Source organism: Chelonia mydas, chromosome 6 (assembly GCF_015237465.2).
Source record: "Chelonia mydas isolate rCheMyd1 chromosome 6, rCheMyd1.pri.v2, whole genome shotgun sequence".
NCBI lineage: Eukaryota > Metazoa > Chordata > Testudines > Cheloniidae > Chelonia > Chelonia mydas.
In genome coordinates, this window is record NC_051246.2 from 38,743,380 (window position 1) to 38,771,030 (window position 27,651).

Below are 27,651 nucleotides of genomic sequence, written 5' to 3' on the forward strand. Positions count from 1 at the left end.
TGCTGGAGCAAACAACCGCTACATCCCGTAATGTTATCTGTGATTAGGGTCTTGACTAGGACGGTGAGATCTCAATAGCAGTTCCTCTGGAATATTTTGGTATTGCTTTTTTATAGATTTATCACAGAAGTTTAATTTTTCTTTGGTTTCCTCCATTACTGGTGCCTGTCTTTTGAGTAATGGATTAATGTTAATGGGAAACCATATTTTCACGGAGGACCTTAAAAGAGAAGAGAGTGGATGACCAGGAACAATTGCCCTTCTAGACAGAATATGGAGGCAGGTTAAAAAGAAAGACACACATTTGGGCCTAATCATAAATAATAATCCTACTAACTCTGATGTGCCTCATTTTGGGGGCCACCTGTTGTCAGAATTCAGTTCAACTGCACTGCAGCGCTTTTTTGCCTGCATACCAAATGCCTAGTATTCTAGTCTTATTAGGAAAATTAATCTGGTCTCCCTTCCAGACAGGAATCCTTTCTGAGAGACTCATTCAGTGAAAGGTCTTTGGGGCATGATTAAGTAAAACAAACACGAGTAAGTGTCTTGCCCTAAACAGAGCAAGTTCTACTAAGAATTATTTGCTCTTCCTAAACACTGCATTATAAATAACAAGTAGCTGCTGCTGCTCTGTAACAAATATTGTTCTACAGGATTTTTTGTGAAGTACACTAGCGTCTCAAAAATTCACAGGAATCTGCATCAGACTTTTTTCATACTGGTAAGTGTTAAGTAGTGCAACTACTTCTAAGTAACTGAGTAGTAAACAATGCCATTCCTGGATAATCACAAAAAATGGAGAAATGTTATGGGCCATTACATAACTAACTCAGTATAGTAGAGTATATCAGGGCCAGATCCTGACTCCACCGATTTCATCGGAGCCACACTAATTTACACTAGCTGAGGATCTGGCCTTTGTGTACAGTACTTTCAATTCTGGGACAAACATTACATCTAGATTCAAGAGCAATCACAGTTTGGTGGTTTCCACACTATGGGCTAAATGCAGACCAAGTCCAGCTCCACTGAAACCAATGGCAATTCCATTGAAGTGTGACATTCTGCTGGCACCCCGTCTGAAGAGCAACAAGGTATATTTAACATCACTATCAGTCTCTGCTCCAGAGGAGAACAGCACTGAGCTGCCATGGAGACTGACTCACAGCTTAGGTAGCTGCTGAGGCAGAGTGAAGCAGCACACAGTAGGACTGCACAGATACTAACTGTACTATGGATAACCTGCAACTCTGTAGACCAAAATATCCATCTTGTGCAACCGGGACATTTTTCCTGGTCTATCAGAAAGATACTTTCTACTACCAAGCAGCCCAAGCCAAGGCAAACCAACTGTCCTTGTTCAAACCACAGTTAGGATGCTAGTCCCTGTTGTGCTGACTAGTTGGAGAACTCTGAACCCTAACAAGACTCCATGATTCTACAGTCACTTGGGAGAAGCACCTATATGATTAAATCTGCTATTTTGTTTACTGTTCCTTTATTCATTCTAGAATTAAAATAATCTTTAGAAGAATGGGACAGTTTTAAAGATAGAAGGTGGCAGTGAATGGTGTAAAACTTTGGTATCCATCCTGTTTGAATGGGAATGTCAGCAGTACATTAAGAGTAACATTTTCAAACATGCCTATGTGACTTAGGCTCCTTAGTCATACTTTCAAACATGACTTATGCTACATCTACACTACAGACCTTACAGCAGCATCTCCTGCGTAGCCACTCTTTGAGGGTTGGACAGAGCTCTCCCGCCTGCATAATTAAACCATCCCCAAAGAGCGGCGGTAGCTATGTCAGCAGGAGTTGCTCTCCTGCCAACATAGCACTGACTGGGGGAGGGGGTGTTTTTTCACATCCTTGACCAAGTTTTATCAACAAAAGTGCTAGTCTTGACAAAGCCTGAGACATTAGACTCCTTAGGTGTCCAAGTCACTTAGGAGCTTTGAAATGTTTACCCCCCCAAAGCCTGATTCTCTGTTGCCTTGACTTTTTGTAGTTATTTATATCTGTACAATGTGAGTACACAATACTATTGTTGATCTGGTTGATCTTATTCTTACTGTAGAGGACAAAACTTTAAAGTAACCTATGTTAAGCAGTGTACACTGAAAAAGTGCTGATAACAATGGTGTAAGTTATGGGCCAGATCATCAGGCAGTGTAAACGGACATAGGTACATTGCAGTCCGCCGAGCTAAACTGATTTACACCAGCTGATGACCTGGCCTCATGAAATCAGTTTGAGTCATCAGGCCAGATTCTGATCTCAAGTTACCCTGGCATAAACGTGCAATAACTTCTCTGAAGTTAGTGAGCTACTCCAAATTTATGTGGACAAAAAGTGAGACTAACATCTGGCCCTGTATACGCAGAAGCTGTTGGCTCTGATACCACCAGTACTGCAAGTGTTTTGGGGTTTAAACTGCATAGCCTCTCTCCCCTTTTCCCCCACATGAGAAATTGTTTAGTGAACATGCCTGCTGAGTCAAGTAGCTGTTTCCATGACCAGTGATTGTTTTGGGGCTAAGATCCAGACTGTGCAGTATGACATACAGGTAGCAACTTTCGTCTTTTAAGACAGCAACAGGAGTACCAACAGGACTAGAACGTGTGGAAGCAGTATTCATCCCTATGCTATTAGGATTCAACCTGTCCTTGTCTGCTACTCCCAAAGGAGGGTGTCTGCTGATGAATAACGTGTGAAGGATGTAAAGCAGCAATGAGCACAAGCTCACAAGAAGGAAAATCCTTCACCACATTTGTCTATTTAATATTCCTTATAGAAATAGTTTTTCAAGATACAGTATAACGGAAGAAACAGCATGTCCTCATACACACAAGATAATGGAGGCATCAAAGACGCTACAAAAAGCACTGTATCAACCAATGGATTACAAGGCAAAGGCAAATACTCTGCAGCATGCCTCTGCCCGCCACCTGTGTCTGAAACCTACGCTTAGGCACGTAGCTGGCCAAGCCCCTTTCTGATGTTGTATGTGGCTACAGCGAACACTGTAAGCTGAGAGATCTGGCCACAAAGAGAAACTGTGTGAACATGATGAATGCCACAGTGCCACAATGAGCCAGGACCTAGCAATTCAGCTGTACTATGTTTAAACTTGTAAAATGAGCATCTTTTGTAGAACAGGTTTCATTTTTGACATGCCTGTACTACTCTATATTCAACATTCCTGCTCCAGAATTTATTAGAGTGACTTGTAATTTGTAATTTGCCACTCTGCCATTTGATGAGAACAGATGTTATTTTCTCCTAACTCCCAGACACCTGGAACAGGCAAAATTCCCCAAGCTCACTCAATTAATCTCCAACAGGCAGGGCTCATTCAAGCAATTTATCTACAAGGACCAATTCAGCCCAAGGTGGAAGAAGCAAAGATCAATTTCATCAAGTCTGAAATAAACTGTAGTCAAATTTGACCCAATACATGAGAGTGACTGGGGTTTTAAAAATAGCAAGTTTATGAAGTCAATAATCCCATGATCCTTCTCAGAATGAATACTGATCTTTCAGAAGAAAAGGAAATGTATAGGGTCTAATGGCTGTGGTCCAATGCTTTTAAATCTGAGACTTGAGAAATCCTTTTGTTTCTTGCTGAGGAAGGAAAGTAAACAGAAACTCCCCCACTAATGGGGTCCGAGTCTTCTCTCACGCCACTTTCACTTCTGTGTAAATCCAATGGCTTCAACGGAGTTATTCCTGATTTACACCAGAGAAGAATACAGCCCAAAGAACGAGAGGGGAATTAGGCCCATAGTGTTAACTGACAGGGGCATTCAACAAATTCCATATAAAACCAAACAGCTAATTTGCACAATGAACAGCTACAGCACCATCAACACCTATATGCAGTGGCACTCAGAAATAACACTTAAGGGTTATCTACACGTACAGCGCTTCAGCTGCACTGGCCGCTGTAGCACTTTAGCAAAGACACTACTGCACAGACGGAAAAGCTTCTCCCATTGGAGTAGTTAATCCACCTCTGCGAGAGGCAGAAGCTCTCCCATGACTTAAACTGACCGAGTGCTGTCTACACCAGAGGTTAACTACATCACTTATGGGTGTGGATTTTTCACACCCCTGAGTGACGTAGTCATACCAATGTACGTCTGTAGTGTAGACCTAGTCTTAGTGTGTTTCATACATTGTAAGTAAAAATGGTCAAACGAAAATCTGGATTAAAAAAAGATTAGATTAGATTAACCCTTAACTCTGGAGAAGGTAATGCAGTGAACCAAAATGTCAGAGCCAACTTTCCTGGAAGTTTGGATCAAAACTGGGATCTCTAGGGCCCCCATCTTTAGTTTTGTGCTGTGGGTCATCTCTTAGGGCCTACTGTGGACCCACTGTGCCTGCTGTCCTTTTCTGGAATCCAGATGCAGGAGGTAGGCCATTTGCTACAATTTGTCCAGGGGTCTCAGACCAAAACGTTGGAGAAGCTGCAGACAGAGGCCTGATGGAAACACTGCAAGGTGGAGGGTATAACTCAGTGCCTCGTTTACTTCATTCCTTACACCTTCGAGCTTTTCAGGCCCTAGTTGAGCACAGCACTTCAGCACATGTTTAATTCCCACTGAAGTTAAGCACATGCTTAAGGGCTGAGTTCAACTGGGGCCTCAGACCACAAGGACTTCCACTGTTTACACACCACAGTATATTAGGGAAGTTTCCTCTTCTACTGTGACTATCTAGAGTGCCTACTGTGCCTTGATACTCAACACAGCCACACAGAGGGCAGCCAGCAGAGAGGAGTGAGGCCATTTTCTGACTCTCTTAAGAGGTAACATCCTTAAGAGGGATAACACTTTAAACTGTGTAATCTCACTGAGCCAAATCTTGAGATGTAAACACGGGCAAAACCCAGGGGCTTCAGCAGGGGGTTGGAGGTGCTTATTACACCTCAGAACCTGGCTTTTAGCAAAGAAGATTCAAGAAATTAATGGCCTGATCTTGCAAGCTGTGAAGCACCTCCTGCCATGTGCTGAGTGCCCCCGACAAAGCACCTCACAAGAGGCACACAGCATCTGACAGGTTCAGACCCTAAACCAGTAATTAATTATTGATGTCTTGATGAAGCTGCTGACTTTTAACAGAATGGATTTCAGTTCATGTGAAAAGGGGGTATACATTTTCCCTCATTTCAGGGTATTTTAATAATATGAGGTCTCTGTAAATCTTTGTGTTCTATTGCTCCTTCTGAAATAAATATATTTAACTGAAACCCATTCTGTACTCTGTTGATATAAAGGCCAAGAAGAGCTCTGTGTAAGCTCAAAAGCTTGTCTTTCACTAAGAGAAGTTGGCCCAATAAAATACATTGCCTCACCTACCTTGCCTCTCTAAAACTTCAAGGCAAACAGGTGGGCAGATCAGACAGAGCAGCCCTTCTGTGGCATGTTCCCTCTGCTCTCCCACACATAGGGTATGTCTATACTGCAATTAGACACCCGAGGTTGCCCCAGGCCAGCTGACTCCTGTTCTTGGGGCTCCAGCTGGTTGCAGGGCTGTTTAATTGCAGTGTAGAGTTCCGACCTCAGGCTGCAGCCCGAGCTCTGGGACCCTCACAGGGTCCTAGAGCCCAGGCTCCAGCCCAAGCCCAGAGGTTCACACTGCAATTAAACAGCCCCACAGCCTGAGCCCCATGAGCCCAAGTCAGTTGGCAGGGGCACCCATGGGTTTTTAATTGCAGTATAGACATACGCAAAGAAAAAAAGGCCATGCATAGCACATATACCTTTGAAGGCAGGTTATTCAGCACTCTACCCATCTTTCCGTGCTCAGGCAGAACTGGAGCACAGTGCTCAAAGAAGCACTTTTGGCTCAACTGGAGAGCTATACCAACACTCAGGGAGCAAGGGGATGTTTTGCCATCACATAAACTGCTCATTTAGGACTGTAACAGATTCTCTACTCACCACTAAGGCACCTCCTTGTGGCTGCGTCTGGGGAATAGCTCCACCCGGTCTGATGCCCTCTTCTTGCTCTTGTTCACACTGAAGCCCCTCTCATGCTCCAGGAATCACACTGCTTCCTCTCTGTGACTGGGAGCTCCCTCTTCATGGCTTGGCCCTCCAGCCAGATAGTTTTCCCCTTCCAGGCTAACAAAAAGTCTCATCTGACAATCGGTCTCACGCAGTCTTTCATTCTACTGCTCAGACTGTGCCACTTCCCCCGGGGCTGGTAGGAGAACCTGGGCCTGTTTGCTACTTCATGTTCCACGCCAGGGACTCTGCAATCAGCAGCCAAGTTCTGTACTGTCCCAAACCTTGCTGCCATTTTCCTGAGCCTTTTCCTACTCCACTTCTATCAGGCTTTCGCTCCACCACCCCTCTGGGTGAAGCCTTCCTTCAGGGCTACAGTCCCAGGACTCCTGCTCTCCCTGGGTTTCCTCCTTTCCCTCTCTAAGCCCAGAGAGAGACTACCGGCTTCCATACAGCTTCTCTTCTCTGCCCTCTCTTCCTGCCCTTACGCCAGCCCCATCTGCTCTTGCTCAACTGGGCTCCATCCTCAATTAGGATTGCCTATCAAGCCTAACCCTCCCTCAGGTGTGGCTTATCAGGCTACTCAGCACCACCACCCTCCCCAGCTACATTAACCCTTTCCAGGCTAGTGCTGGGCAAACACCCCATCACAAGGGCCATACACTTCAGATAATCAGCAGAAACGCTCCGACTGACATCAACTGGAGCTGCATGGTGCATGAATCAAAAGCAATACACTTTTCGGTTCCCTCTCACACACAGGGCCTGATTCTCCATGCCATGCATGTTGTGGACTCATTGACACCTGTGCAAAGGGAGTTTACAGTGCATGTAAAAAACACTACTGCCAGTCCGAGCAAAGGAGTGTGATGCAACAGCATTTCACATCCACTTTGCACAGGTGTAAATGACTCCACAAGGTGCTAGGCTGTGGAAAATCACTTTTCACTCAGAGAAGAAGAAAGAAAAAATATCAGAAGGAAATCACGCCTTCGGCAGTCTCGGGCCGTGAGAAGTACAAAGTGCATCTGAACAGCTCCTGGTGCTATCGGGCCCACCTACACAGCCAGAAAGCTCCAAATCCAATAGACTTAGATAGCCGTCTACATTCTAGAACAGCAAACACTACACTATTCACAGGCATAATTTTTATTTGATTGACTGATTGACAGTTCCATCTTGTTTACTCGAGGCTAAATCCAAGTCCCAGTTTATGTGGTGATAAGAGTATGACAGCTCCCTGTGCCTGAACTGGCTGAGTGCCCGGCCAACAGATTCTGACATCTGTTCTGCTGATGGCAAGTGCAAGGTTGTTGGGGGGCGGATACCGGGGAGCTGATTCATGCCTGCCTGTGCAACTCTATACATATCTTCTCTCCTTTCTCCCCTCCTCACCACGCTACAGCTGTGCCAACTACTCAGCACTGGAGCTATACTAACCTTATGGGGCCCCAATGAAGGAAAGAGATGGGAAGAAGCCTTCCGAGCCTCACTCAGCCAATATAAATTTACACCAGGTAAGGACCTGATCCAGGAGCCCTATGTTATGCTGGAGGTTTTAATCCCTTTTCATTTCTATAGGGCTTTCCCATAAGGGGAAATCTTAAAACAAGACAAGGTTTTATTGGTCCTTCATGTAGCAAGCACTTCTTAATTGGATATCGATCAGCAATACCTGTCAACTTCATACCAGAAGGGCCTGATTCTCATGTACATTAAGACCCGTTACATCACTGTCGTAGCATAAAAGGGCCTTAAAGTGCATGTAACTATGTAGTAATTGCAGTATAACTGAGAATTTAGGTCTGTGTGTTTAATGTTTGCTAAAACTGGACAGTCAAAATCATATTCCCATTGGTCAGAGACTGTTAAGGATGTCTAGAATTACCTTCCATTAACCCAGGGTGCACCACTCATGGCTGCTATCTCACTCACTGCAGCTACTCTACCCCCTAGACAGCCGAACAACTTCATACAAACTATATGGCATAATGCTAGCAGACAGAACCAGATGCACAACTAATGCTGAATGCACGAGCTCTAATGCATCTCCCTTTTCAGGTGCCAATCCTGAAAACTCTTCCATTAGCACTCCTTACTTGTGTAAATATTCTCACTGACTTCAGTGTAACGACTCTCATATGTAAGTACTACTCATGTGTGCAAAGGCTAATAGTATCAGGTCTTAGATCAGGTCAGTTTTATGCATCCTGCCTTCGTTAGTTAATACAGCCTCAGAGGACAGGGATGCTTCATAGCCTCACTTAAGTCCACACAGCTAGGATTTTGATGAATGTGTGTTTCACTGCGGGCAGCCATACAAAGAGCACTCTGGCTGAATGTCTGACCAACTGTCAATTCCTGTGTAACTAATACAAACGGTAAACGTCTGGCAAAGTGTGATAGAGTTTGCAATGAAGCTCCTACAATGTGTCCTCTATAACCTGCCTGTTTTTCCCTTAGTCATTCTTTTCTAGGTGACAGAGGCAATACTGCTATGTTACACGTTACTGAGAGTCCCCCGTTCCAGCTTTTGCAGGAATGAGTCAGAAGCTTTTGTTCCCCTTTTCATCTTTGAACGCAAATAGGAACAATCTTTGGAATATATTTAGACACAAATTTGGGGGTTTTTTAAATGTTAACTGCTAGAAATGTTGCCAATCTGTTTTTAGCAGATGGTTTGTGATTTAATGACTCTGGGTGAGGCAGAAAAGCTTTAATCAATACAATGAAGAAAAATGTTGAGAAATTATATGCAATTTTACAAAAATCAAAAGCATTTCCTACGTATTGTCAAGCAGACAAAAACATATTGACACGTCGTTATTGCAAGGAGCCAGGGAACTGTTTGATGCATTAACTTTCCTTTTATGTCTTTTTCAGGCATCATGGTAGCAAGCAAGATTTTTGCTCTTTCACGGGTTTAACGATTCTCGTCCTCAAACAGTAACTTCTTTAATTATGACAAGAGGGCCAGTGCTGGACGATAAGCACTTTACTATTAAGACCTGTACAACAAAAAGCTTTATATCCCTGATTAATTCTAAGAATCAAACACGGAAAATGTGACCTTCCCACTCCCTGGTCTGGTATGTTTCTTACTTTCACGACAGCCATTCACCATGAATCAGGTTTCCACACGTTGCAGATGAAAGCAGGCAGGGACCACTCTAGCCTTCAGCTAGTTACTCAATCACTACAGATGGCACTAACAATTCTCCCAGCTGTCTGAAGACCTGATTCTATGACAGTCTAAGCAATTTGTTATCATCTGCATTCCCAGGCTATAAGCTTCCTTTCTCGTTGCTACCATTGTGGGCTACCATATAAATATGCGCCAAAACTCTTTGAACCAGTCCCTGCTTAGATGTTGTTGTTAACAGCTCTTAATGCAGTTTGAAAACCAAAGTGTAGCCGTTTGATTGCAATAGACAAACTAACATTGGATCTACATAAATGCAATCCGATAGCTCTCCTTTCGCCCTCCCACACCAGCCTGTGTGCAGCCAACATAAAAACCCTTTAGCAAAGAGAGTACACATGCACCCCCTGCATGGCCATTTCACACACCTTTCGCTGCCCACCCTCAGCACAGCCCTTAGGTGGCACTGGGAGGGGCTTGTGAAGAAGGGTGTGTATGTAAGGGCTTGTCTACACACACAAAAGTCACACCACTTTAATTATCCTGTGATAGTGAGAGAACTACAACCTTCCTAGTATGGATGCAGTTACAGTATAAAGGTGCTTTTTGCCAGTACAGGGGGTCTCCAATATAGGTCTCCCTCTTATCCATTGTTTCTCATATCCATCACTCAACAATAGGGAACATGTTCTGATTCATGTCGGTCCACATATCCATCATTTGGAACTTACAGTACACTTACAGCAACTTACACTCCAGCCGCGGAGCAGGGTCGGGGGGCTTGCCCCGCTCCGCTTGCCCAGCCCTCCTGCCGGGAAGCAGGGTTGAGACGCGGGGGGCCTCTGGCGCCCGCTACCAAGACACCCCATAGAACTTCACAGACTACCTCCGAGGTTGGCCCTTTGCATTTAACAGTTTCAAACTTCGTTCTAAAATTACCTAGCTTCCAGGCCATGAGAAAATAATATCTTTTTAAACACAAGCTTAAAAGCTCTCTGACTCATTCTATTACCTCTCCATTTACTGACCTCATACTGCTTTACTGCTGACATCATGTTATAAAGTCACAAATGACTTTAATGATATTCTGTTCCACAACCAAAAGGAGCTGGGAAGATGACAGGATGATAGCAGCTGGAGAGGCCAGAGTGGGAGACAGCTTTGGTGCGAATACACATATCTATTTAATAATTTCTGACTGTACACACATTGAATATTTATGATTTCATTAGAGGCTATACACATGTTTCAGATTAGATAGTCTGTTTTGATATCCTTCCTGCTCTGTTCTTTAAAAGATGTGTATATTAAACTAGATCAGCTGGGTTTGAGTCTTGCATGCTTGATAGATGTTATTCTAATTAATGCAAGTAAATATTTTGTCAAATCCATTAAAAATATAACCCAGCTTTTGAAAGCATCAGCAAAAGAAAGGCTTCCAGAATGAAAATCAGAGGCAGTTTATTGCATCTTTTCATTCCTTACTGGTGATAACAATAGTTTCATATTCATTAAAAGGATGTAAAATATTCATATAGCATATTATTTTCATGGAGCCTTCAGCTTCTTTCTATTTCCCCGCCACCCACTCCCTGCTTTCTTCCCCATAGTTGCTTGAGTGGTCACATTTTCAAATCAGAAATACCATATGAATTACAGTGTAATAATAGGTTTAGCTATCCATACCTCACATGAACAGCTGAAAATATGACTGTTAGCATAAGAAGAGGAAGAAATTGTTTTTTCCTCTGTGTGATCTTATGAAGCCCAGATAGTAAAATTAAAAGAATCCCTACAAAAAAAAAAAAAAAAAAAAAAAAAGGTAGAACAAAGGGAATTTGGTGGCTATACCGGGCTCTCATCTGTGAGACCTGTTAATTCTGAGTACAGATCATCCTGAAAAGGGTAGTTCTCGCAACCTGAATTTTACAGCCATGTCACTCCATAACATATGGTTACCGACTCACTGAGTCTGCGGTGCTGGAGGAGCTTATCTGACACAGTTTTTCATGCAGGGTGTGCCAAGCATTCTCTCAAAACCTATGGCAAGTCATAACTCGGTGCAGGGATCAAAAAGCTTCAAAGGAATGTGAATCCACCATGAAGCTGGGCTCAGGTAATGCACTGCTTTAGTCTGATGATTCATAAAGCAGGTCTCTAGCTGGAATCTGATTACAGTATAGTAGAATGGTACTGTAGCTCTGCTCTCAGAACAAAAACTACACTTACCTCCCAAGATGTCAAACTTACAATGATTGTTAATCTATCAATGATCAGGATGCTACAGAAAATAATTGCAAAGCCTGCCCATCTCGCTTCTCCTTTCTTTCCTTTTGTAATCACCAGCGACAGCTTTTGTAAGAGGAAAACCCAAGGGATGCAAAAAATGCATCCATGCAGAAAATGGTTTGGGGTTGGGTTTTTTTTTTTTTGGGGGGGGGGGGGGAGGGAGGGATGGTATAGATGCATTTAGGGTGAAATATAAACAAATGGCAAAAAAAAAAAAAAAAGCGAGGCACTTCCCCCACCCAATATCTTGTCCTACTTATTCCCAGTGGCTGCACCTCTAGAACCTAAAAGGTAAGACTTTTCTCACACACTTGCGAAAGGTTTTCTTTCAAAGAGACAGGGCAGCATGGTCCAGTGGCGAGGACACTGGAGACACATATATAACTGTGTCCGCTCAGGAAAGGGACCTGGGTGTCACGGTAGACAGCTCAGTGAAGACTTCTACTCATTGCACAGCACTAGTCAAAAAGCAAACAAGATGTGAGATTTGTACACTCCATGACAGCAGCGCCCTAACATGAGTCAGGAAAGGATTAATGGACTGCTGGGGCCCAATCAGCCCTGTCCCACGACTCCTGAAAACAGGTATCCAGCTTTGAGAAAGGAGAGCTCAGCTCAGCTGGTGTCTGATGGAGAGGAAAAGAAGATCTTCAGCCCTCACTACAGGCAAGAGGCCCTACAGGACTGCTCCCAGCCAGCAATCTGTGGCAGGACCTGGGGAGTGCTGTCAGGGACCAGAAGTAATAGGATTCAGAAAGGCCCCTGGGAGGGAGCAGAACTCCTGCTGGAATCGAGAGATTGCTCCAGAGTGGGGGCCTCACATAGGGGACCCAGTGGCAAGAGACTCAAAGAGACTATGACTGAGCCCAGGCTGATGGTTGGCCCTCCACACCTCCCCAAAGAAATGCAGAGCCTGCTGAGGATTTCACCCTGGAAGGGTGGAATAATTTACATTTCTTTGTATTTATTTTCAACTTTGGGTCCTCCAGAAGGGATAGAATTTTTATATGGCTTAATCAGCAGGCTAAGTCTCCTCAACCCAGAAGGCGTTGGAGGCTAGGTAGAATGGTAGACAACTAGGAGGGAAATAGCCAGCCATCATGCCATGCCATACCATAATCCTAGAATACTCAAGGAGCTGACTGAGGAGATATCTGTGCCATTAGCAATTATCTTCAAAAACTCATGGAAGCTGAGAGAGATTCCAGAGGACTGCAAGAGGACAAATACAGTGCCAATCTATAGAAAGGGGAATAAGGACAACCCAGGGATTACAGACCAGTCAGTTTAATTTGAGTACCCACAAACATAATGGAGCAAATAATCAAACAATCAATTTGAGAACACCTACAAGATAATAAGGTGATAAATAACCTCATGGATTTGTCAAAACAAATCGTGTCAAACAAACTTAATAGCCTCCTCTGACAGGGTAACAAGCCTGGTGGATAGGGGGGAAGCGGCAGATGGGGGAAATGCATCCTAAATGGAGCTACTATAAAGCGGGTGCATAACTGGTCGAAAACCATTCCCAGAGAGTAGTTATCAGTGGTTCATAGGCAAGCAGGAAGGGCATATTGAGTGGGGCCCCACAGGGATCGGTCCTGGATCCAGTTCTGTTCAATATTTTCATAAATGATTCAGGTAATGGCATAGAGAGTACACTTGGAATGTTTGCAGACAACACCAAGCTCGGAGGAATTGCAAGTTTTTGGAGGACAGGATTAAAATTCAAAATGATCTGGACAAACTGGAAAAATGGTCTGAAGTAAACAGGATCAAATTCAGTAAAGACAAATGCAAGGTACTCCAATTAGGAAAGAACAAATCAGTTGCACACATACAAAATGGGAAATGACTGCCAAGGAAGAAGTACTGCAGAAAGGGATCGGGGGTCATAGTGGATTGCAAACTAAATATGAGTCAACAGTGTAACGCTGTTGCAAATAAAAGCAAACATCATTCTGGGATGTATTAGCAGAAGTGCTGTAAGCAAGACAAGAAGTAATTCTTCCACTCTACCGCGCACTGATAAGGCCTCAACTGGAGTATTGTGTCCAATTCTGGACACCACATTTCAGGAAAGATGTGGACAAATTGGAGAAAGTCCAGAGGAGACCAACAAAAAATTATTAAAGGTCTAGAAAACATGACCTATACAAAAAGTTTAAAAAATTGGGTTTGTTTAGTCAGGAGAAGAGAAGCCTGAGGGGGGAACATGATAACAGTTTTCAAGTACAATAAAAGGTTGTTACAAGGAGGAGGGAGAAAAATTGTACTCATTGACCCATAGGACAAGAAGCAATGGGCTTAAATTGCAGCAAGGGCAGACAAGGTTGGACATTAAAAAAAAACTTCTTAACTGTCAGGGTAGTTTAGCACTGGAACAAATTGCCCAGGGAGGTTGTAGAATCTCCATCAAAGGAGGTTGTTAGACAAACACATGTCAGGAATACACTAGTTATTATGTAGTCCTGCCTTGAATGCAGGGGACTGGACTAGATGACCTCTCGAGGTCTCTTCCAATCCTACAGGTCAATGATTCTATATGGGGAAGCACAAGAAGGCATGAGACCACAGATGCATAAAGAATGGAATAGAGAATAATATGGGAAATATTATACTAACCACTGAGATAATGTTCATCAGCATGATTGGCATTTTCTTGAATTCTCCCATCTGTTGTCTCTGGTCTCCTAATTAGATTGTAAGCCTCTGGGAGCAGGATCTGTCTTTTTGTTCTGTGTTTGTACAGCACCCAGCACAATAGGGTCCTGGTCTACAACTAGAGCTCCTATGTGCTAAAGAAATATGAGTTATAATCGAATATAATTGAATGATTCGGTCTCATCTAAACTAGTGTTCAGTTCTGGTCACCCCATGCCAGAAAGTATATTGCAGAATTAGAGGGGATCAGAGAAGGGCTACAAGGATGAGCCTGGAAAAGCTCATATATGAAGAGATTGAAGAGACTGGTATGGTTTATTTTAGAAAAGAGATTAATAAGAGGGGACAAGACAAAAGTATATAAAATAATGAACGGTTTAGAAAAGGTAGATTGGATGCTTCTGTTCTCCCTGCTTCATAACAAAGGGACAGTGAATAAAATTAAAAGGTGGCAAATTCAAAATGAAAGGAGGTCATTTTTCACACAATGCAAAATTAGACAGTGAACCTCAATGCCACAGGATGTCACTGAGACCAAAAATGTTAGTAAGATTTAAAAAGGAATCAGACATTTAAATGGCTAGCAAGCATATCCAGAGTTATTAATGATTAACATTTTGAAGGGATAATAAACCTCATGCTCCAGGGTTTAAGCCAGTCTCCAAGTACTAAAGATCAGGATGAGACCTAATGTGGGGGGCAGATTATCCCACATCTACCTACTGTAGAGTTCTTACACCCTCCTCTGCAGCATCTTGGATGAAAAGCTTGAAAGGAACATGAATCCACCATAGAACTAGGTCCAGGTTATTCACTGCATTCTATCCACTACTATACTGCAATTCATTGGTGCTGGCCACTGTCAGAGACAGTACACTGGACTAGGTGGACCTCAGCTCTGATCCAGTTTGACAAGTCCTATATCCCTTAGCTCTGCCACTGACCTCTATGACTGTTTCCCCTCCAGCCCTCTGTCTCTTGTTTTCGTTTTGACGGTAAGTCCTTCAGGGCAGGGCCTGTCTCTTGTTATGTATTTATACAATGCCTACAAAAATGGGGGCCTGATCTCATTTGGGGCCCATAGCTGCCACTCTTAATAAAATAACAAACAACAAAAACAAAGCAGTAGTAGAGAAAGGGGAAGAGCCACTGTTTTGGGAAGATACATTTTTATTTGGGTTTAAAAGAGATGCTCCCAAATGGCAAAGTGGAGCTCCCATCTCCCTATCAAAACTAGTGTAAGTTTTTCCCTATTTCACTCATCTTCAAACTTTAACCAGAGGTGGTGCTGGAGAACTGCAAATGGCCACGATCAGCTTCTAGCTTGGCCTCAGAAAACCCAAAACATGACAAAAAAAGCATTTCAGCTCACTAATTGTAACAGAATGCCAGGTCAGGAGAGGAAATCTACTAGGAAAATGAGAATGAGATGTTATTACACTACGAATGCCAAGCAGAGCACAGACAAAATGGCAAACTCCTCCTTGGACCAGTCAGACGAGTATACCACTGATCTCAGTACAAACCACTACGTGCTTTATCTAAAGAGCTGAAAGGAGACTGGATGAGGATTTCAATACAAGTAGGTGAAGGAGAGATGAACTTTAAGCTAGGTAATTTGAGAGGCAAATGAAGGAGATAGTGACTAGGGTTAGTGTGTTACAGGATACAGAAACACACACATAAAACTTCCAGAAAGTCAGTCTTCACTTTAATGGTACTTTGGATAGGTCAAGACATCAGTGTAGAGATCAGCTGGAGATTTTAAAAAGCAAATTAAAGAATTAGGTCTGATGTACAAGTTCAGTGAAATAGTTCACCTATTAACAACACCTCCAGGGCTTCTATTCCAGAACTGAAGCAAAATCCCAAGCTCTAGCTACACATAACGCAGGCGTAAATTACTTTTATGCAACCATTCCTCAATCTCTGGACTCGTTTTAAGGCACAATTTAACACAGCCTCAAGGCTACCCTAAATTGCACCAGCTACTAATAGCAGCTCCCTGGCTAAGCCCTCTTTCTCTCAACCACAGCCACTGCCCCAAAGGCTGGTAAAAGACACTCCACTGGCCCAATGTCAACCACGACAGGAGAATATTTGGGGAGCCAATTAAGTTGTCTTTGTGACTGCCACATCAGGGTAAGGATCTGGCTCATGATTTTTTATTTATCACCATGTTTTCTTTAGGTATCCTCTCACTGGCATTCATAAGAACAGCCATATTGAGTCAGACCAATGGTTCATCTAGCCCAGTATCCTGTCTTCCAACAGTGACCAATGCCATATGCTTCAGAGGGAACAACAAAAACAGGGCATTTATCAAGCGATCCCTCCCGTCAGCTAGTCCCAACTTCTGACAGCAAGAGGTTTAGGCACACCCAGAGCTTGAGATTGCACCCCTGACCATCTTGGCTAAAAGCCATTGATGGACCTAGCCTCCACGAATGTATCCAATTCTTATCTGAATCCTGTTATAGTTTGGGCCTTCTCAACACCCCTGACAATGAGTTCCACAGGCTGATTATGCATTGTATGAAAAAGTACTTCCTTATGTTTGTTTTAAGCCGGATGCCTATTAATTTCATTGGGTGACCCCTGGTTCTTGTGTTACATGCAGGGGTAAACAACACTTTCTTATTCACTTCTCCACAACATTCACAATTTTATAGACCTCTATTATATCCTCCCTTAGTCATCACTTTTCTAAGGTGAACAGTCCCAGTCTTTTTAATCTCTCCTCGTATGGAAGCTGCTACATACCCTTAATCATTTTTGTTGCCTCTCTTTTTCCAATTCTAATACATCTTTTTTGAGATGGGGCAACCAGAACTGCATGCAGTATTCAAGGGGTAGGAGTACCATGAATTTATGTAATGGGATGATGATATTTTCTGGCTTATTATCTACCCCTTTCCTAATATTGTTATCTTTTTTGACTGCCACTGCACATTGAGCGGATGTTTTCAAAGAACTAACCCCAATGACTCCAAGATCTCTTTCTTGAGTGCTAACAGCTAATTAAGACCCCATCATTTTGTATGTATAGTTGGCATTATCATTTTCTAATGTGCATTGCTTTGCACTTAACACTGAATTTCATCTCCCATTTTGTTTTCCAATCACCCAGTTTTGTGAGATCTCCTTGTAACTCTTTGCAGTCTGCTTTGGACTTAAATATCTTGAGTTATTTTGTATCGTCTGCAAACTTTGCCATCTCATTGTTTACCCCCCCCCCCCCCCCCATTTATGAATATGTTGAGCAGCACTGGTCCCAGGTCTTTGGGGCAGTGGTTCTCAACCAGGGTACCTGTACCCTGGGAGTACACAGAGGCCTTCCAGGGGTACATAAATTCATCTGCATATTTGCCTAGTTTTACAAAAGACCATATAAAAAGCACCAGCGAAGTCAGTACAAACTAAAATTTGACTTGTTTATATTGCGCTATATACTATACACTGAAATGCAAGTACAATATTCATATTCCAATAGATTTATTTTAGAATTATATGATAAACATTGGAAAGTAGGTAATTTTGCAGTAACGGCGTGCTGTGACACTTTTGTCTTTTTATGTCTGATTTTGTGATCAAGTAGTTTTTGAGTGAGGTGCAACTTGGACTATGCAAGACAAATCAGACTCCTGAAAGGGGTACAGTAGTCTGCCTCAGGGGACTCTGCTATTTACCTCTCAGCACTGTTGTGGGCAATGCTCGATTATCCTACCATGATGCAGTTTATGTAACTTTTCTTAGTATAATCTTGAGGACAGACCCTTCTGCTGAGCAAGTGTCCACAGCAGAAAACGTACCCCTCCTCTTAGCAGTCACAGCAGAGAGGCTAAGGGTGCAAAGGGTAGGCCACAAAGTTATCCTCTCAGCCCTAAAGGGGCTCCCTCCAACATAGGAAAGCTTGCCCTGCTCTTGTCCATGCTGGACTAGACCTGCAGATACACAGTGGCCTTCAGACTCTATATTTCTGATGTAGCAAAATGCGTTGTGCTGTGGGAATAAGTGCTTGTAGGTTCAAATCCTGTCATCTATTGCAGAGGAGGTGAATATTCTTAACTTCTATGAATGCTAAACTCATGTAAAAGTGAGAATGAACTCCTTCAGCCCTGGCTAACTATGACACCGAATGCTCCTTTGGGGTGTTCTCACTCCCCCAACACTACTACTGCAAAAATAAATGTCATCATCAAGCTTAGCCTGCAGGAACCCTCTTCTCTACGGTAGATTACCTGCTCTGTAGAGTTTGCAATAATGCTGCGATGTTGGTTTAGGAATGACTGAATGCGTACTGGGTATATTGTTTTAATACTCCTTTTTATCTGTGTTATAGTGACATAAAATTACTCCACTAACTCTGGAATTGGAACGATGGCCCCATAGTTAGGGCAAAAGCCTGGGACTTGTGAGATCTGGGTTCAATTCCCTACACTGCCACAGACTGACTGTGTGGCCTCAGGCCAAAGACTGAGGGCAAAATTTTCAAAATTGACCGAGGTACTTTAGGCACCTAAATACCTCTGAAATTTGGCCCAAAGACGCAAACACACATCTAGTGAGATTTACAAATCTGAATTAGACACTTACCTATCATGGACTTCAACAGGAGTGGTATCTAACCTCCCTAGGTGCTTTGTAAATCCCACTGAAGGTATGTTGGTCGACACAGCAAGTGGCAGTGAGTCTCAGGGCTCAGGCAGGCAGCCTCAGGCTACGGAGCTAAAAATAGCTGTGTTAATGTTACAGCTCGGAAGCCCACCCCATCCCTAGGCTTCAGAGCCCTAGGTCCAGCCCGAGCTGTAAAAGCTACATAGCTATTTTTAAGCATAGTAGCGCAAGCCCTGTGAGCCTGAGTCTGTTGAGTGGGGTTCTGAGACCCGCTGCCATGGGCTGTGTATTCATACCATGAGAGTATCTAGCTGCATCTTTAGGCACCTAAATACCTTTGTGAATCTAGCCCTTAGAAGCCAAGTCTGAGTGATGAGTCAATGGGATTTAAGAGCCTAATTACCTAAATCATTCTGAAAATTTTACCCCTGGTCTCTGTGCCTCAGCTACCCACTCCCCAGGGTGTTGTAAACATAAATATATTAAGCAGCGTGAGATACCTCAGTGTTGGAGGCTTGCCTGTCACATCTCTGTTTTTCTGCCTGTTATGTCATCCCACCTTTTTTGATTTCAGATTACTGAAGAAATGGCATTTTCTCATTTCTGTCCTGTGCATATGTCAGGGATGCTCATAAGTATTCTAGTCTCTCTGTAATGATACTTTGCACTTCCATCGCACCTTTTATTCAAGTATTTCAGACAATTTCCTAAGGGAGGGGTATGCATGTTGTTTCCCATTTCACAAACAGGGAAACTGAGGCACAGAGACATTCAGAAACTTGGCCAAGACAAATACAGTGAGACAGAGGCAGAGTCAAGAATAGAACCCTAGTTCTCCTGGCTCATTATCTTCCACCCTAACCATAGGACCACACACCAATGAAGTTTCTTTCTGCTGTTTCCAAATAACTCAAACTACTGTTCATACATCAAGATAACCAGTCATTACTACCCAGGCTGAGTGTACGTTGAGAGCTTGTGAACACTGTCAGGCTGCCTTTGGTTTTTGATTGGAGGAATTTTCAAGAGTGAATCAGGTTTCTCTTTGCAGAGTGCTGTAACACTTTAGAGAATAGCAGTAATCACGCCACCATCCTCTGCTTCCCTAACTAAAAAAAAATTCCTGAAGTTGTCCAGTACTCAGCTCCAACTGGGTGCTACAACATAAATATCACCAGGAAAAAAAGGAGTAGTATTCTGAGATGGTAGAAGTTTTCCAGCCTCATTACAAAGTGTGCCTTCCAAAGCACTCACCCTAAGAAGTTAAGTAAGTTTTTTTTAAAATTAACTGTAATTTTAGTTTTTTCTAATCTGGTTCATGAACGGTGATAGGTTAGTTTGATTGAGAGAATCCTAATCTGATTTCAAATTTCTTGTTTAACTATTATCACAAACTTTCTGGACCATTCTTGGACTCCAGTCTAAACATACAGCAGGCATCATCCAATCATCATGTGCTTATTGTGTGCGCGCGCGCACACACACACTTTGGAAAAAAGCTCGGGCAAGAACAAAATGCAGTCTGGTTTCTCCCAAACACTTGATGCATCCAGGAAGACCATTAAATACTCCTTTTAAAGACTATTATTGATTTCATTTTGTAACGGAACATATTTAATAATCTTTATTACAGGCAACTGAAAAGCAGTTAGCAAAATATTTAATAATGCTGTTGTGTTTAACCATGTTTTCCTCCAGAGTAGTACACTTATGTTTATTACCATCATAAGTTCTTTTTATGTTTATTTTGGTGTCTTTCCAACAACATCACTTGCTGTCAGACCCATTCAAAAACCATGCACTTTCTATCACAATCCAATAATCTGTGCAATACAAGCCAGTGAAATCTCAGGATTTGAACATGTGGCCTGTAAGGCAAAAGAATGAGACAAATACTGCAACTCACCCTAACAGCTATAAATAAAGTTACTGAAGGAAAAACTCACAGCAAATTCTTTGTCTATTTCATTTCCCCATCAACAAACAGCAGTGGCCTTTCCAGCTACTAAAAGGATGCTCTATACAATCACATCTTTCCACACAACTAGCTAAAGAAGTTTTTACCACCAAAACTTTTAGAAAATTCACTAATTTAAACTAGAAAAAAGAATTCCTGCTCTACTAGCATTGTCATTTCCATTACAAATTCCTTACAAGTGAACTGGCCTACTTCAAATAATCACAGAACCAGATTCTGTCAAAAGCAAATCTATCAAGTAATAATAATACAAAAGGAAATGCCCTATCTGCAGTCATAAGGTTGGATCCAAGATAGTTACTTTAATAAAGCTAAACCGGAAATGTCCAGTTTGGGTCATTGTGTTCCAGCCACTGCAAAATAAATCCATGGCAGAAGAATCAGCTGGAGGGAATTTTCTTATTCTTAACTCTTCTGCTTATTGTCCCTTGAATATATTGGGCTTACAGTGATGTTGGTGGAGCACAGAGATAGTGAGCTGCACTCCTCTAGCTCAAGCCACTTGAATAGGTTTTTGGTTTCTTTTTATACCACCCACTTTTTCGCTGCAAAGCATGGGAAGATATGACAGTTGAACTCACACAAATCTCCACTGATATGCACTACCGTAGAATGAGCCAGGCAGTCATAGCCTAAGGGGGGAAAAAATAAATGAGAAAACTAATGGGACTTATCCTGCAAAGCCTTAACACACCAGAGTAGCTCTTCCTCACACAATTAGTCCCTTTGACTTCAATAAGCTACTTTGCTTGAATAAAGACTACACATGTAGCAGGGCCTTTTGTAACGGAACATGTACTTGTCCCAGATTTATCCTTGATTGGACTTTCAGTGGAATAAATTACATTATAATTTAGTGATAAATACAGTTAGTTGCTTTTGTGCTTGAGGAAATGAACTAAGAGGGATTTGGTGATGGTGCTGAGAATTATTTCAGATCCTGTGGTCCTGGTTTTATGGAATGGTATAGAGGTTTCCATTCAGCTAAAATGTATTGCAAAGAATACTTAGCTGCACCAGAGTTTAGGTACAGCACACTTCCCAAAGAAGAAGCTGACTCACATCTTCTATTTAAAATAAAAAAATTAAAAAGGCCGGGGGAGGGAAAGGTAGACATGGAGAATGGAGTAATTCATTCCAGAAAGCAGGTCAGAAATCACCATATCCACTTTGTCCTCAACATATTGCCGGCAGAGTTACGTCTACAACAGTGACTGCTGCTTCATAACATGGCATCTCCAGAAGAGATGGGGAAGCTGGAAACAATGTCAGATGCAGCAGCATGCAAGCACTGGGGATTGAACTCCTAGTATCATGTAGGTCATTGAGTAATTACCAGCTGGTAAATAGACTGTAAACCAGAATCATATTCCACAGATGCCACTGTCCAATTTTTTTTTAACTGTCACTGCACATTCGTGCATTATTTAAATTTGCATACGCGTCGTGTAGGCAGAGCAACCAGAAGTGAGTTGATTTCATACACTCCTACATTCCAGGATCTCTTCATTTGACACAGAAATGCAGCCACCTCTGGGACAGAAGTTGGGAAGCTTTCAACAGCATAAAATGCCACTGCATAAACAGGTCAGGGCAGAAAGCAAAAAAACGCAAGAGAGGTTTGGGTGAGATCTGTGTGGCTGTTGAATAGTTTTCCAAAGGAAATATTAGTCTCTCCATCACCTAAGACGTTTAAAAGTAGGCTGGAGAAAACACTAAATTGCTTGCTTATTATTGTTGGTTCTGTTTGTCTTGTCATCGCAACCCATCTGATATTTATATTGTAACAATAGATCAGATCAGCTCAGAAGATTTTCTTAGTTTGCATGCAACTTAGGCAAGTTCTTTTTTAGTGCCAGAGTAAATGGATGAGGCATTATTAAGATGAGCGATGTGCTGTGAAGTACTCTGGTACTGCGTTTAATAAAAATGAGATTTTTTTTTGGTTAGTAGTATGTTTCTTGTAGACTTGGGAGAATGAACAGTCTTCATGAAAATTGAGACATTTGATTTCAATTGCAAACTGCAGACTGGAACCACTAACATTACAATACTCATTAACCTTAACCCTTTAAAGTATATTGTCCAGTAATAAAGCTCAAGGCACAAAACAAAAAAAATACATTTGCCACATTCATTTCTTAACCATAAAAAAAGATTGATTATGCATAAAACTATCCATCTGGTTGCTTCCTCATTTTCACATACACACAAATCTTCTCAAAAAACAATATGCTATTTTGTTTGCAAACTGTAAAGGAAGTGGAAATTACACTTCTTATTGTGGATAGCCTAGTGTGCAATATAGGCCTTCTACTACAGAAATAATGGCAATAATAATACTTAGCACTTTACATTTTTCAAAATGCTACACAATCACTAACTACTTAATCCTTATGAGCTACTGCTGTAGATAAAGTAGGTGAGTACATCCCATTTTAAAGAGACAACAGAAAGGTGAAGTGACTTGCCCAAGGACAGTCAACAAGCCAGTGGCAGAATTGGGAATACAGTCCAGGGGTTCATGGCCTGCAGCCTCAAGCTCAAATCCCTACATCATGCTGCCTCTCACGAAAGTGCCATTTCTTTCTCTCCAGCTAAGCCACACATGACCAATCCTCCATCAGGCTGCCCGCTATGGAAACAGGAGCAAAAAGGCTTTGCACATCACAGGCAGCACAGGTGCAGAAATGGCAGCATGCATCTGTACAACTTTCCAAGTAGAAGCAGGTCGGCCGTGAGCTTGCTGTGTACTCCAAATTTGCATCATTGCATACAGGGCAAAAATGTGCATGTGGTGTGGGCAGAGCGGATATAACTCAGGGTAAACATCCTTATGCTACCTCCTAGAGCCCAAACAAAAAAGTGCATAACCACCATTTTGATGACAAGCAGTTACTCCTGAACACTTGCTGGAGAACTGTAGGTACACAGCTGTGTTGGCTGATGGTGAACAAGTCCACAACATCGTAGGTGAATACCTGTGTCTTCCGCATTTGACCCATTCATTCAATTTTTGACCAGTGCAGGATCTCGCCCAGTATTTACCTTCTCACGCTATTCAATCTCTCTCTCTCTCATTGAAACAAAAATGTCTCCAGACTAATAATTTGCTTATTACGCTACATTTATTTCAAAGACATATTTTTCTTTGAAAGCACCCACCCTCTTGTTTCCAATATACTTGATAAAATATTACAAGGCTGCAATTTATATTCCCAAGGAATTCCCAGGCTCCATCTAATTAAATCATTCAATCAGGAAACAAATTAAAATAAAATATCAGGGCAACTCCCTTGTGGAAAATATATTTCCATTATCGGTTTCCTGGCAACTGGAGACGACCCTAAAGAATGGGATTCTATTGCCCCTGCTGATTTCATGTCTTGTCAACATTCGTCAAAACAGCTGAGGCACTCAGAGCTTCCATACGAATATTCTCCAAAGTAGTGAAAAGGGCTCAATGGCAAATTACAGATAACTTTAAGAACTCAGTCCACAGACATTAAGGAGGATGATCTATCCTATATAAATAAATTCCAAATTTATCATTTGTTGATGCTGATCAAAAGGCTGATCCAAAGCCCAATGAAGTCAATGGGAAAAAATTGTAACCTCAACTGTCACAGAGCTGAAGATACAAAATAAATCTTTTTTTGCTCAGTAGCAGCCACCTTTGTGAACCTAATCACTACGGTTTGGACTTGAACTCCCACTTAGGGATAGTGATGTTCTATTGATTTGCTAAGTGAACAACTGGTTTAATTAAGAAGAGTAATACAAACCTCTATAAATTTGATTTTAGCTGTTTTTTTAATAAATGTTAGTATTTGTCAAACCGTAGACCTGATTACTTTTAAAAGAGAAGCAGATTTGTTTTCTTAAAATAGTGTTTAAGGAAATGAAAAACCAAAAATGCTTATGAAAGAAAGTAACATCATTAGATCATATACAATTCCTCTCATACTCTCCCTTTAAAAAGATCGTTTTATTCTACCTTTCACTATTATAGACAAAAAACAAGTTACCAAGCTAGCAAGCAGATACAGATTTAAAATACTAATGTTTCCTTACAAATACTTTGAAGAAAACTACCTCTACAGATAATTAGGCATTTAGGCTAGTATTTTCAAAGTCGTCCAAGGGAATTAGGCATCCAACTCACATGACATTCAGGCACCTAACTCTCATAGGTGCTTTTTGAAAAACCCTGCCTTAGTACTGAAAGCTCCGGTAGCACACTCCATTGCCACTCAGACAAGAATATATTTCTCCTCAAACCGGAGGACTGCATGAAAGTCAGAGCTGGCAGGAACTGACCTCACTCATCCTTCTCAGAGGAAATTGTGTTTTACTAAATTATCCAGGTTCCAGACAATGCTGCTGAGAAAAGAAGGCACGTGCAAACTGAATAGTTTAAAAAAAAATACTGTTCTCTTCCAAAATGTTTAGCACATGTACACCCAGAAGTCAGCACGAAATAGTAGGGCTTTAAAGTATCCCGGTCGAACTCGAGTTCATAACGTGTCGAGGGATTCTCAGGCACCCATGGGGTTAATCATCTTTCCTAATTCTTATGATGTTTGTTTACTTTTCCAGCATACAAAATCTGCAGGTCAAAACTACTTGGAAGCAAAGTGGATTTGTGCACCGGTGGGGGAAAAAGCAGCAGAGCTCATTTGCCAGGTGATTTGCTCTGTGCATGTGTAGCCAGGCAAGACTAAGGAGGCTAACGTTGGGACCTGAAGCCTCAGTGCTGCCGCTACAGAAATGCAAAAGGGCTCCCCTCCAGTACCTTGCAAGAGATCTTATTTACCCTCCCCGCCAGATATTTAAACAGATACACAAATCATAAAGGGGGGGGGGCACAGCTGTTTGTTCCCACACGGATGAGGAGAATAACGAGGGAGCCGTTACTTACAGATCGCACACAAACGCAAAGTAACGCAAAATCGCAAGCACTGCCTGGTAATCTACCCATGACCCCATGTCACCGCCCACCCCAGCGCCCTGGCCCGGAGATCGAACCAAAGAGACAGGAACGAGAGAACGTCCCCGCGAGCCTCCCAGCGGGCTCCCGCAGCCGCCGCCCGGGGAACCGGCGAGCCCAGACGCACGCGCAGCCCCCTGGCAACCTTCCCCTCGGAGCAGCCCCGCGGGGGAAAGACTGACAACAAATCCATGCTAAGGGTTGAGCACAGACTGCAAGAGCCTCCTCGCCCCTTCCCGGCCGAGACCGCCCTGGCGAGTCCCTGCAGACACACCCGGACCGGAGATCGGGTTTATTACTGCAACACACACACCCAGCCTACCCCCTTGGCAGATGTCGCCGCTGGCTCAGCAGATGCTAAAGGGGCCGCAAAGCTCGCCCCATCCCGACACCCATTCATCCTCCTGCCCGCTGCTCGGCTCATTCCCGCTTTGCCTCGGCGAGAGCGCCAGGCTAAGGAAGCCATGGCAGGAGCCTTTCCCCCAGGCTCAAGGGCAGCCGGCAACAATTTGTTAGCAGCTCGATCAGCAGCTCTCCGAGCGGAGGGGGCCGGCTTCGGCAACAAACCGGCCCCCAGGAGCCCTTGGCTCACCCAGACTCGTCAGCCCAGCCAGGGATCATCCCCCGGGTGGGGGGTCTCCACTCAGCAAGCTTCGTAGCCGGCGGCCGGGGCTGCAAAGCGCTGCAACCAGCAAGCCCTAATCCCAGCCACGCCGCCGCCTGCTCCAGCTAGCCCCCTGCGCTCCCCGGCACTCACCAGGCAGCCGAGAGGAGGCTGCTGACAACTTCTGCCTGCACAAGAGTCTGAACAAAGCCTCTGATTCTTCTGGGCTGCTGCAGGCTTCTCTCCCCCCGATGGCAGCCGGAATCTGCCACACGCACAACACATCCATGCAATAGGAGGGGATGGGGAAGGCTGCAAGGGAAGGACCCGGAGAGGAGCGGGGTGGGAGTGAGGGAAAGCAAGAGGGGAGGAAGGTGGTACCTTGTATGTGCTGCTTGATGACATTTTCCAAGTGATCCAGCCTTTCTATAATCCTTAAAGTGTCCCCTTTGTCTTCCTCTAACTTTTTCTCTGAGATCGGCTCTTGCACTTTCACATAGACACTGGCAATGTAGTTGGTGACCCAGCCCACGTAGAGCAGGCAGATGATGTTAGTCATTCCACTCAAGATCACACAAGTGGACACTAAAGTTTTGGTTTTCCTGTTGCAAACCATCCTGAGATCCCTCCATATAGCTTCAAAAATCCTGTGATCCAGAGAAACAAAATTAAAGTGCGATGAAAAAAAAAAATCCTTCCCTTCCCCTTAGCCCAAAACGGAGACCACTCAAGTCAGTAAATTTCCATGCAGGAACTTTGCTAGTCCACAGAATAAAAATCTCTCTCGCCTACCTAGAAGGGGGAGCGGGTTGGGGGAACTGCTTATTTAGGATCCTGGATTTTAATACATTAAAATAGCTGAAAGTTTGCAACAGCAGCAAGTCATCAGTAGTGTCAGTTACCCGGCTGGCTGCTCTGTTTAGCAATCGGTCGTTCCCACGGGCATGAAGGAGACCAGTAGTCAAGTGCCCAAGTGTTGCAAACTTTGTTCTCCCCAACGCTGCTTCCCATTGCAATCAGCCACAGCTCCAGAATCAGATCTTGCAAAAAGCTTGCAGGAGAGGCGGGCTTGCAAAGCCTCAGAATGACAGATCTTTCCTCCAGTAAAGAACCGGCTATGGAGGACCATTTGTTAATATCACCCTATCACCAACTGAGACCTAGCAGGGGCGGAGTTGTACCAGGGGCCCACCTGCTTCTCTTACACACACACAGTCATACACAGGGGTGTCTCAAGGGGCACCCACGGTGCTACAGACTTTTGGGCGAGAAAGAGGCAATTTCTCCTTCACACTGTCTCCCTGTTTGTTAGTCTAGAGACGAGTGCAGGGCTTGTTAGTAGCG

At 43.2% G+C, this 27,651-nt stretch overlaps 1 protein-coding gene across 3 annotated transcripts in view; it reads right to left on the reverse strand.

Moving 5' to 3' along the window:
* GALNT18 (polypeptide N-acetylgalactosaminyltransferase 18) overlaps positions 1-27,388 on the reverse strand; it is a 369,675-nt gene extending 342,287 nt beyond the window's left edge. Inside the window, exon 1 of one of the 3 annotated variants that reach the window (XM_037899815.2) lies at positions 26,689-27,388. In XM_037899815.2, the coding sequence (XP_037755743.1) occupies positions 26,689-26,923 (235 nt within the window). In that variant the 5' untranslated portion in view covers positions 26,924-27,388. Of the gene's footprint in view, positions 1-26,460 lie in introns of all 3 variants that reach the window. The other 2 variants (XM_037899817.2, XM_043548940.1) reach the window with 2 other exon arrangements.
* Positions 27,389-27,651: the final 263 nt, after the last annotated feature.